Source organism: Daktulosphaira vitifoliae, unplaced genomic scaffold (genome assembly GCF_025091365.1).
Source record: "Daktulosphaira vitifoliae isolate Bord-2020 unplaced genomic scaffold, ASM2509136v1 Scaffold_5, whole genome shotgun sequence".
In the NCBI taxonomy this organism is placed as follows: Eukaryota; Metazoa; Arthropoda; class Insecta; order Hemiptera; family Phylloxeridae; genus Daktulosphaira; species Daktulosphaira vitifoliae.
The window spans coordinates 33423671-33436662 of record NW_026099576.1 but is presented as its reverse complement, the minus strand read 5'-3'; the positions used below and the strand labels follow the sequence as shown (position 1 = coordinate 33436662).

At 21.9% G+C, this 12992-nt stretch overlaps 1 protein-coding gene across 1 annotated transcript; it reads left to right on the top strand.

Annotated features, from left to right (window-relative positions):
- The first annotated feature begins 484 nt into the window (after positions 1-484).
- Positions 485-12207, top strand: LOC126907906 (GRIP and coiled-coil domain-containing protein 2-like). Its single transcript, XM_050689570.1, is given in 30 exon segments — positions 485-1268; positions 1331-1447; positions 1507-1568; positions 1751-2136; positions 2193-2287; positions 2366-2540; positions 2716-2840; positions 2918-3085; positions 3151-3402; positions 3610-3705; positions 3779-3882; positions 5302-5494; positions 5568-5774; positions 5833-5985; positions 6075-6149; positions 6212-6445; positions 6503-7322; positions 7404-7462; positions 7528-7620; positions 7622-7698; positions 8053-8188; positions 8574-8780; positions 9262-9384; positions 9709-9810; positions 9872-9973; positions 11042-11200; positions 11268-11429; positions 11492-11563; positions 11626-11819; positions 11877-12207. Coding segments are annotated over 30 exon segments (5250 nt in total). The 5' UTR covers positions 485-890; the 3' UTR covers positions 12001-12207.
- The last annotated feature ends 785 nt before the right edge of the window (positions 12208-12992 follow it).

The following is a 12992-nucleotide window of genomic DNA, read 5'->3' as shown; positions in this document are numbered from 1 at the left end:
CAAAAAAAAAAAAAAAAAAAAAAAAAAAAAAACACATCATAGTAAAATTAATACCTTCTCCGCTTCGCATCGAAGCTAAAAGTAATTTCATATTAATACAATTACTTTATTATTATTTTTATTTTATTCATACTAACCACCTTGTTATATAATATTTAATTGTGGGTATATATTTATTTATTTTTATTCACACTAAAAAAAAGTATAAATAAAATAAACAATTTTTATATACCTACAATTAAATATCATATAACAAGGTAGTTAAATCCACATAATTTTTGGTATAAGTTACGGTCTATAGTTAAAAGTAAATTCACAGAAAAAATTCAAAATATAACAATAATTATTTTAGTTCCATGACTATAATAGTTTATACCATGATAGTCAGTTAAAATATTGTTTTGATTACAATGATAAAGAATTTGAATTATGATATTATAATGCGCATTTTAAAAATAACTGGTAGATTTAAAAGTATTCAATTGTAAAGGCTTGACTTGGTTCCTAATGTGGTTGAAATATTAAAATTAAAATTTTGATATTCTAAAATATTTATTCATATTTATGATTATTTTGTGTTAATTTAAATATTTTATTTATAATAGTTGTGTTTTAGCTTATATTCAGTTATATATTTTATTAATGCGTAGTAAATTATTTTATATTAATACCTTTACTATTAATTATAATCGAGAAATATTGGATTTACATTTAATAAACTTCGAGAAATCAGATATATCATCTTATTTAGTCTTTTATATCTAAAGAAGTATTGTGAAAATAAATGTGTTATTTTTATTATGTTGCCATAGTGACTAACTATTAACTTTAATAAACTTCATTGAAAAAATTAAACAATAAAAACTTAGAATTTTCATTAAATATTAATCATGGAAGTTAACTCAACACATGAAATATATCATAAAGAACTTGAACGTATTTGTGAAAAGCATAGAACTGAACTAGATGAAATTGAAAAAAGACATCGTGATGAAATAAGACGAATATTTACAGAAAATAACATAGAAATCTCTAAATTGAAACAAAATCTTAGATCTGAATATCAAAAAGAATTGAAAAAGATAAAAGAAATTCATGAACAGGAAATTGAAGAACTTAGAAATCAATTTGAAAGTCATGTAAATGGTTTTAAAGATTGTGACCTAGATATGTTAACTAAACGTATTGAAGAAGACATTACAAAAACACAAGCTAAACACAAAAAAATTGTTTCGTATTTGATTAATGAAATATACAAATTAAAAAAAGTAATATTACTTTAAAAAAATTAATATTTAATCTGTTCTAACAAGATATTTTATGTTTTTAGACTATAATTAATTCTTCATTTAATGATGTAGAAAAACCAGTATCCTTAGATTCAATAGACATAAAAAATTATAGAGATGTTAGCATACAGGATACGGATATTGAAACTTCTGATTATGTTAGTTTAAATACTATATGCTTACTTTCTTGGATATTAATCTATATTTTTTATTTCAGGTACTATCTCAAGATAGTATCGATACAAATATTAAAGATCTTGAAGATATTATTCAAGAAAGGTAAACTCTTTTATATGTATACATTATGCTACTTATAATATGTTATGAGAGGCAATATAATTTTATTTTTACTAATACTTGGCAATAATTCAGAAAATTCATTCAAAATAATTCTCTGCTTATGTTTAAAAGCTAAAGTTATTCATTTCATTAAATAAATTCATAGAATAAAAATATTGCAGGGATGATTTACGTTCAGTTGCAATGACTCTTCGACAGCTTACAAAATATCTTTGTGCATTTCTTATTGATCAACAAGAAGAATTAAATAATTCTATAGTTGAGCATATAAATGATATGAAATGTGGTGGAATAACTAAAAGTGGTTCAGGTGATAATTGTGATATCAATTCGTCAAGTGAGTTTCGTATTGCTGAAAATGAATCAAAAAGTCCACGAAGAGTACATTTTGTTCCAAATATTGAAGAAATTGTTTCATTAATTGATGAAAACACAATATTAGCTGATTTTACAAATATTGAGCCAACAGTTGATACTTCTAGTCAGGTGAGATCTGAATTGAATGCATGTCTAGAAAAACTAAAAGAAGAAACTACAACTTTATCAGGTACTATTTTTTTTTCTATAACTAATTATAATATATTAAACAAATTTTAATTTCAGAATTTTCTATTAAAGAACCTAAAGTACTCTGTCCCAATTCTGAAATTATTTGTCAAAAATCATTTATTGAAAACAAACTCCAATATTATATTACAGTAAGTTATTTCACATAATTTTGTTTGATTAATTCCTCTAAAAATGTATTACGTGTATTATATACTATATATTTTTAGGAGTTAAATAAACAAAAGTTTGACTATGAGCAATTATTAATAAAATATTCAGAACTTGAGCACGAAAATGACACAATGAAAAAACAGCTTGATAGTGAAGTGTCTTCTATTAGCTCAAATAAGATATGCAATGATATTATTGAAAATAACAATTTAATATCATTATATCAAAAAGGTATGAATTAGCACTACTTTACAGGGATACTGTAAATTAATGTTGTACAAAAAAGGTATGGGTTACATACATTATTTCTAATACAATTTTATTATTTTTGCAAGATAAATTATAAATATTCTTTGATGTATATTTTTATTTATTTTAACTCTTATTTAATTTAATAACTTTCCAGTTCAAGAAATAATCAAAAATTGTGAAAACTGGTCACCATTACAGTCTGTACTTGAACAATATTTTGCCGAGTGTGGCAAAATGATAGATGAATTAAAAAATGAAAAAGAAGAACTAATTCAACAGGTTTATATTTTATATCAATTATTTATTTAAAAAAAGTATTGTTTTAAAAATATACCATAATCATTATTTATTTTTAGCTGTCTACAGCAGATAATAGATTGCAATCACTTAACACATTTCTTAAAGATCAAACACTCGAGCGTGAATACGAAAGAGAACAATATGATATCGAAACAAAAAAATTAAGAGAGCAGCTAAAAGATAAAGAACGAGAATCATTAGGATCAGAAAATTTAAAAACTCATGTAATATAGCTTTTCTTTTTTTTTATTAATTAATCTTCTTTTATATTACATTGAAATTTTTTTAGACTGAAATGCTTGTGAATGAACATCATGAAGCTGAAGAAAGATATATAGATTTAAAAACTAAACATAAAAAAATAGAAGAACTTTTAAAGTCAGCTGAAAAAGAAATAAAATCATTGAAAGAAACTATTTTTAGTTTAGAAGATAGAATAGATACATTAGTTAAAAATGAAATATCTGATAAAAATTATATTGAGTCGCTTACTAATATAATACAGGAAGAACAATCTAACCAACAAGATATGCTACAAGAAGTCAGTATATTTTTTAAATAAATAATAGGTTTAGATTTTACAATAATTTTTAGAAGTTTGTAACAATAATTGAATATTAATATTTTTTATTTAATTTATGTTTAACATATTATATATTGATATTTTTAAATTATCATCAAAATTAAATGTAGCAAAAAACATCAAATCTCAAAAATACTTTAATTAATTAACTTATTGTTTTACTAGCTTAATCGGTTAAGAAGCTTATTTGAAGAACAGAATCAAACTGATACTTCTGAATTTATTGATACTGAAATAATTATTAATAATATAAGAATACAAGTATATACAATTTTTTACTTAACATAATATCTTTATAATTATAATTTTATTAATGTTTATATTGTTTCATTAGCTTAAAGATTTAGAGAAATCAGTTTCTAAACGTATTAAAGAACTAGACTTGTACTGGGTGACTGATGAATGTAATTCGCCTGCTTCTGAAGATATATCTGTTGCGTAAGAAAACATTTTTGAGCAATTATATTTGAAAATTATCTTTTCTTTTTATTGCTAATGAATTTATGGATAAGTTTAAAAAAATAATGATCTTTAAAACAATATTAGTCTTTTTCAAATTTCATTAGTCTAAATAAATTTTATTTTTTTAATTATTTAATATATAATTAAACATTATATACAGGTGGAATGGATCTAACTGACAATTCATATAACTGATGATCTGCATAACATTTTTACTTTTTTTTTTTAATCAATTTTTACAATATAAAACTATATTTAAAATATGTTTTATGTTATTTTTCGCAAAAAATATTTTAAAAATAAATTTTTTTTTAAGATTTTAAGATAGCCATTTTATAGATAAAGAAAAATTTTGATATAAAAAATTCTTATTTTAATTCAATAGTTACGTTTATACAGTATTTTAAAATTTGTTAAATTTTGATTTTTTATACAATTTTCCTTTGGTATCAAATGTCAGTCCATATTATGTAAAGTACAGAAGTAAATACTTATTACATTATTTACTGGTAACAGTACACAAATTCTTTTCCATAGATAATAATAACGTTTAACGCCCTTTATACAGAAATGATTATCTCTAATTTTTATTACAAAAGTTAGAAACATTATCTATGTCAACTACGAGTGTTCCATGGTTAGCCAAGTTAAAAGTGATAACAATTATTAATTTGCGTAATTCTATCATTGTAATCATATTATTATAAAATATTCCTTGTTAGGAGATTTGATAATAAATGCACTTATTCACTATTATTCACGTTTCAATTTATGATATATGAACTTATTTAATTAAAAATTCAACATGTTTTAGACAATGTGTTCTATATTTTTTTTTAATAATCTGAATTATATAACTAATTGTTTTTTCATGTTGACTACAAATACTTATTCAACTGTTAATAATTTTCATGGAAAAGATATCGTTTACTGTTACCAGTAAATAATGTAATAAGTGTTTACTTCTGTACTTTACATAATATGGACTGACATTTGATACCATAGGAAAATTGTATAAAAAATCAAAATTTAACAAATTTCAAAATGCTGTATAAACTTAACTACTGAATTATGATAAGAATTTTTGGTATCAAAATTTTTCTTTAAAACTTTTCTATATAAATCTTAAAATCTTAAAAAAAAATTTATTTTTAAAATAATTTTTGCGAAAAATAACATAAAACAAATATAGTTTTATATTGTAAACATTGATTAAAAAAAAAAAAAGTATAAAATGTTATGTAGATCATCAGTTATATGAATTGTCAGTTAGATCCGTTCCACCCTGTATATATATATATATAATAATAATTATAAAAATTAACCTAAATCAAAATTTTACCATCAATTCATATGAATTGATTTTCTCAATTATTTAAAAATAATATTTTTTAGTGAACGATGTGAATTACGCAATAATATAAGCTTAGAAAAAAATAGTTCTCCAAATCGGATAGTTGCCTCATTAGATGATGTTTTTATGAGAATACAAGAACGTTTAAACAGACTTTTCAAATCTGAAGAAGCTATTTTAAAACACGAATCTGATCAAAATTTATCAACTAAGCAGCTTAACAAACAAATAAAAGTAAGCTTCTTATAAATTTGTTTGAAGTTACTATAACAAATTATTATTATTATAAATTAAATAAAAATGATAGGATTTAGAATCTGAAGTAAATATTCTGAGAACTAGATTAGCAGAAAAAAATGATCAATTAACAACTGCTAAAATGAAAATTGATGATCTAAGATTAATTAAAAATAGTGATGTAGATTCAGCCACTTCATTATTACACGATACTATAGCTAAATTAACAGCAGAACATAAGCAATGTACATTAGCAATAGAAGATAAAAATAATGAGGTATACTCAAAATTGTTATTTGTATTCTTGTGCATTAATTAATTTACATTAACTTTAGATCACTAAATTAAATGATTTGACAAACCATCTTAAAAATATGCTTTCAACTTATGAATCCAAACTGGTAGAAAAAGAAAACATTGATCCAAATACAATAAAAAGCTTAGAGTCAAAAGTTGTAAAACTTGTTGAAGAAAATATGAACTTACAGGTAAATTATTTAAAATGAAACCTTACATTAAACGTGTAATTAAAAATCATGTAGCTGTATTTCTTAACAGTATTTATTTATTTGTTAAGCTTGAAACTGCAAGTAAAATATCTCAAATAAAGATTTTAGAAGATAAAATACATGATTTTCAATCTAAGGAACAGGTATAATGTTTAAATCCTAGATTTTTTTTTTCTTTTAAATTTATCAGTGTTAATTTTTTTAGGATGAAAATGTTGAAATCTTAGTAAATCCTAATTTTTCAAAAAGTATGACTGATTCACAATCAAGTGAAAATGAACAAATGAGGCGTGCAATACCTAATGACTCTAATACATTAGCATTATTACAATTTTCTCATCAACATCAAAATGTTTCTATTCAAGAACCATCAATAATAAATTTCAGTTTTCCATCTCCTCAACTCAAAGATCGCACTAATATTTACACAACAATGAATGTATGAATTACATTTTTTTAATAATAAAAATTATTATTATACTTATTATATTTTCAGGATGATATGAAATTACTTTTAACCAATACTAAAATGGAACTAGAAGAAAAAAATGCTGTAATAAAAGTGATGGAAAAAGATACTGAATTTATGGAAAATCGGATTAAAACTTTGGAAAAAGACATTAAATTATTATACTCAGACAAGACCTCATTAGAGCAACATATTGAAAGCCTAAAAGAAAATGAAAATGTGTTAACTAATAAATTGTATAATGCATTGTCAGAAATTGAAAAAAAACAAGAAACATTAAAAGAACTTGAAACTTTAGGTGTAAAATTAAGAGCTGAAATTCAGCCATTAGAATATATGAAAAATACTTTAGAAAAAAAACTTGAGTCTTTTAAAGAATATAATAAAATACAGTCTGAAAAAATTGAGTGTTTAGAAAGTATCAACAATGAACTTTTAAATGAATATAATATCTTAAAAGAGGACCAAAAAATTTTGGAACATACAAAATCCTTAAAAGAAGAGAATACTAATCTAAAAAATGAATTGTTAAAAACTGAAAACTTTAAAATAGAATTAAGTGAAAAAATAGAAAAATTAAATTATGAGTATGAACAACTAAAAAATGAAAATATTAAACTAAAAGAAAAAATTGAAGATTTAAAGTTGAACAATATACATACAAAAAATGAACTAAAAAAAGTTGAAGAATTGCATGAAAATGAATTACAAGGTTATCGTAATTTACTAGCAGAGACACATGAACAAAAACACAAGATGAATATGGACTTTTTAAAACAAATTGAAGATTTAACAAGTCACACAGAAGATCATAAATTATTAATGGCTCATTTAAAAAATAAAGATTGTAAGAAGCCAATAATATTTATGAATTAAAAATAATAATTGCACTGTATAATGAGATTATTGATACTTATTTAATTTTTAGATGAAATAACAAATACAACATTTTCTGATCTAGATTCTGATAAAACTTCTCCAGATTTGGTAATTCATGATAAATATCTCTTATTAAAATTATAATCTCAATTTTTATTAACCTTAACTTTTAGGTAAATAATTCAATGACAGTACTTGAAAAAAATCTAGAGTACGAACGTAAAAAAAACAACGAGTTACAACATGAAATAGAAGATAAAGAAATANAAACATGAAATAGAAAATAATGAAGTAGAAATTAATCATCTAAAAAAATATCAAGAAGAAAAAATAGCTGAACTGTCGTAAGATAAAATTGTATTTAACTTAGAATATTAAGTCTCATTAAAATTTAATATTAAATTAAAAAAATAATAGAAAACATTTTTAAAATTTTTAAGGTTAAAAATATTTATTTTATTTAATATTAAAAAATTTAAGACAAATTTATTATATTTTTTAATAATTAAAAATATGTATGAAATTAATCATGTCTCTCACTTATTTTAGCCGAGTTTCTAATGTATCATTTATCTGAAGAAATTGTACTATTAAGTTTAATTAAAATCTAAAAATATAAATATTATATATAAATTTTATGAATAATTTACATTATAATTAACAAACTTTTTTTTATTACATGAATCTCTGGACATTAGTAAAAAAGTACTTGTTGAAATAAATCTTAATGCAGATTTAAAAATCAATATTATAAAAATGGAAAGCTATATCAAAGATTTAGAAAGTAAAATAAATGATGAAAAAACAAATAAAGAGGAAAATCACATTATTGAGGTATGTTATATATATTAGTTAATATAACTTATATGTATACATTCAAAAAATATTTTTTTATTATTTATCACTAAAATGAAAAAATACATAACTTAATTTTGTTTTTATTTTTTCAAAACTTTGAAATAACATTATTTTAGCTCTTTTCTTACAAAAAATGTTGATTGTTTGATAATGTTTTTAGAATAAATACTTATTGAGTTACAAAGTTTTTAATACATAATATGAGTATGTAACACGGGAGGACTAACCATCCATCAGTAAACACCTACCTTCACTACATACTCACTCTATGTGTTAAAATAACTGTAATTCAATGAATATTTGTCTTAAAATTGTTATCAACCAATCAAAAAATTAAAAAAAAATTATTTTATTATTTTAGAAATTGAATCAACAATTAAGAGATGTTATGAATAAATTTAAAATTTTGGAACAAGAGTTAAGTGAAACTATTGATTTAAATGAAAAATTAGACAGTGAATTAAATAGAATTTTAGACATTAAGGAAGAAATGGATCAAAAATTAGCAGAAGCCTACAGAAAAATTGATGAACTTATATCTAGTGAAAATAAGAACAGTGTTTTAATGGTATTTTTATTTTTAATATTAATATAATTTTTAAATAATCTCACTACATTTTAATATGGCTGCCTAAGAAAAATAAAAGACAGGCTTTTATTCTGTATATTATGNATTTAAATATTAATATAATTTTTAAATAATCTCACTACATTTTAATATGGCTGCCTAAGAAAAATAAAAGACAGGCTTTTATTCTGTATATTATGAATTTAAAATTAGAATATAAATTCTAGAATTCATATAATTCATTTTTTAAATAATAGTTGAGTTAAATATTTTAATAAAAGTATGTTTTTAAATATTTTAATCTTTTTTTTTTAAAATAAGCTTTATTTAAAAATTTTCATTCAAACTTTATTCTTATTTTTAATAATATTCTTTAACCGTTTTTTTATAAGTTTTCATTGATTTACATCGTGGACATAAATATAAAATGTTTATAGTATTAAAAAATAAAAGTTTCATAAATTTAATTTATTATATTTAGAAACAATTAGAAAGCCAGAATTTAGCTATTGGACACTTTAAACAACAATTAGAAAGTGCAGAAGAAGTTCTATTAGATCAAAAGACTCGAGCTGAACAAGATAATCAAGTTTTTAAATTGAAGGTATTTATATATAAATATTTTTTTTTAAACATGAAATTCTTTTTAACTTTTTATATGAGGCATTTAGATACATAGGTATATAAATGACAGTTTTTATTTTCTATAATTCCATGTAAATAAAAAATGTTTATCATGAATTTTATGCAATTTTTTTATAAATTGAAACTACTTATATCAGTTTGATTAAACTTCTATTTCAAATAGTTTTTTAATGTCACTTATACTTCTTGTATTCTAATCAACTCATATATTGTCTACAGGTATATTTTATATTGATCTAATATTTTTTATTTGTTTAAAATATCAATTTTATTTTATTTTTAGGTTTTAGAACTTCAAAAACAACTTAAACAATATGAACAGAAATACCATGAAATTTCAAAAGACTATGAAACTTTAAAATTAAGTAGAATCCAGGATACTGATGTAAAATTATATTTTTATTAATATAATATTATTGGAAAATGTATACATTTTTTTATTTTAGATTGAACTACAAATACAATTAGAAAAAACAGAAAAAGAAGTAATTGAGTTGCAAAAAAAATATAATGATTCCTTATATGAAAATCGTAACATTCAAAATAAGGTATCAAAATAATATACAAATGAATTATGATAATGTGGTGTACAAATATTTTTTTAAATGAATATGTTTTCAATTAAGTATAGATATTATTTTATCTTCCAGTATATGTAATCAAATAAACTCATTATACAATAATTTTATTTTCTAAATTTTTATTTTCAAATGGAGAATAAATAAATAAAACTATTATTAATTTGAGTTTATTCTTACATACAATACATTTTAAAAAAAATTTTTAAGTGCATTGGACATGTTAAGCAATTCAAATGTTGTAGATTTTGAGTGTTTTAAGTAAAGTTCAGACACAATATATAGATATCCTTAAATAATAATCCATGTACAACTTAAATGACCTATAAATTTAAATCTTAGCACTAAAATAAAAAATTATCTTTTTATAAATTAATTGTTCCTGAATGCAATATATAACAACAAAATTGAACTACATCACCTTGTCTGTCCTCAACAAATTATATAATTGATCATGAAAAAATGAGCATTTATGTATATTAGGTGTGAACGTTATAAATTGATTATTTACCTATGCTCTTACGAACGTCTATTGCATTGTTAAGAAATGATAACAGTTATCTATTTATAGTATTCACCCCTTGATAAATAAATGTGTATTTAAAAATTTTAATTTATGGAGGAAATGAGATGTACAAGTATAACTATAATTATCATTAGAAATTTCTTGACCCAACTTCTCCTGTGTAGATATAAAATTGTTAATACATTTTTGAAGTACTAATCCAAAAGAAGTTATTGATTATTTTCTTTTCAATAAATTAATTAAATATTTAGTTGTACTTAAAAAAAAAAGATAAATATGAAACTTAAGAATACCAAAAATAGTTTCCTTAAAAAAAATTAATCTTTTAAGAGAAATTTATTAACTAGCATTAAACAAATTATTCTTTATTAGTGACCAGTTAATATAACCTGTAAATAATCAAATATATATTATTTTTAATATAACATTTTTTATGCATTCTTTAAATACTTATTCTTAAGTAGCTTTGTGAGTTATTAATAAATTTACTAAACATACCAAACATTTTATAGCTGGAAAGTTTGGATGCTGAATTTCAACACTTACAAAATAAAATGTATGAAATGCAAAACAAGCTTTTCCTCACTGAATATGACAAAGATAAGTTAAAAAGTGACATTAAGGATTTTACACTTCCAGAAGAATTAAAACAAAGACAATCTAGTTTAATTGTAATAACAACATTTTACTATAGATTTTCATTTATAGCTTCATTATAATATTTAAAAAAAATTCTAGATAAATTTGGAGGTAGAAAATGCAAAATTAACAAGCAAGGTAATCGAATACCGTGAAAAATACAACAAACTTAAAGCATATATAGAAGAAGTTAAATCAATGATAACAAGTCAAAATATAAAAAAAGTATTAGAAGATAATATTGATCTCTGTAAAACAAAGGTTAGAAAATATTTTAATATATTAAAAAAATTGACTAATTTTTATTATTACTTTATTTTTAGAAAACATTACAAAAGCAAGTGATAGATTTGCAAAGCTATGCTAAAGAATTAAATAATAAATTGAGCGAAAAAGTAAATAATGATTTTCTGTAAACTTAATTCTTAGATTTCAAAAAAATATCTCTTATTTACAGTCTGCTGTTTCTAATCGACATAATTTTCACTTAGAATCACATTATTATTCTTTAGTATGGCAAAAAATGTATTTAGTAAAACTAGCGGGTGGTAAAGACAAGTTATTAAGACTCATTATCCCTGAAATTGAAGATGGCCTGCTTAAAAGTACAATGCAAAAAATATGTGGTAAACGTAAAATGTCTAAGTTTAAGTAAGTTTAAATATCATTTAGATAAATATGGTTTTACTTAGTAATTTTTTTTTTTAGAATTTTAGTTATTTGTGTAATTGCTGTAAGACGTATGAAAATGACTGCAGAGAGATATGCTGAAAATCAATTAGATAAAACATATTATAATTTACCAAAAAAAATGCCATGGATCAAATGTTAAGACTTAATAAGTGCCATTTACTTAACTGTTTTTTACTCAATGTCGTTTTTTAACTGTTTGCATTTATTTTTTACTTTAATTTGAAATGAGAATTATTTTGTCTAAGTTTATAATTTATACTTAATGTATAACTTACCACAAGTATGTGAACATTTTAACATTTTGCTCAGTTGTATTATTAAGTGCCTTATAATAATTTTATACTTTTTAAATAAAATGTAATTAAATATTAAATAACTATTGAAGTTCTTATGTGANGACATTTTGCTCAGTTGTATGTATTTAATTATTAATAATTATTAAGTGCCTTATAATAATTTTATACTTTTTAAATAAAATGTAATTAAATATTAAATAACTATTGAAGTTCTTATGTGAGCTTTTGGCTGAATTCTTAAAATTCTATGAGAGGCTCCATCAATATATAAATTATTCTATTTTAAGTACTCCTAAAATCAAAGCATTAAAAAATAGTTTTTTATTAAGTACAAATTTTTAACTTTTAATCTCTAATGCTTTAAGAAGAGGTTTATTATTAGTTTGTAGCGTGATACCACATATCACCTATTGATCCTCCCTGGTAAGAGAAAAAGGTTATGTTCTCTATGGTGTCAATTATTAGTATATATTTTAGTTATATATTTCATATTTGTATTTTATATAGTGCGTTATAATAAATCTTATTAATAACAGAACGCTATAAGTGGTGACCTCGATTTTTCTTTTGTGCTACACTTCATAACTATGGCCGCCGATGAAATTTCCTATCCGAAAAGTGATTTACAACACGTGTTCGGTCATTTCAAAACGCCAACTTTTTGGATTCAGAACCCAAAAATGTGGTTTTTCCAACTGGAATCACGTTTTGTTACTGCACAAATTATAAACGACGACTTTAAGTATCACCTTGTCGTCGGAGCGCTGGACGGCGAGTTGCTTGCACACATATCTGACATTTTAGAAAAACCGCCACCAAACAACAAGTACTTAAA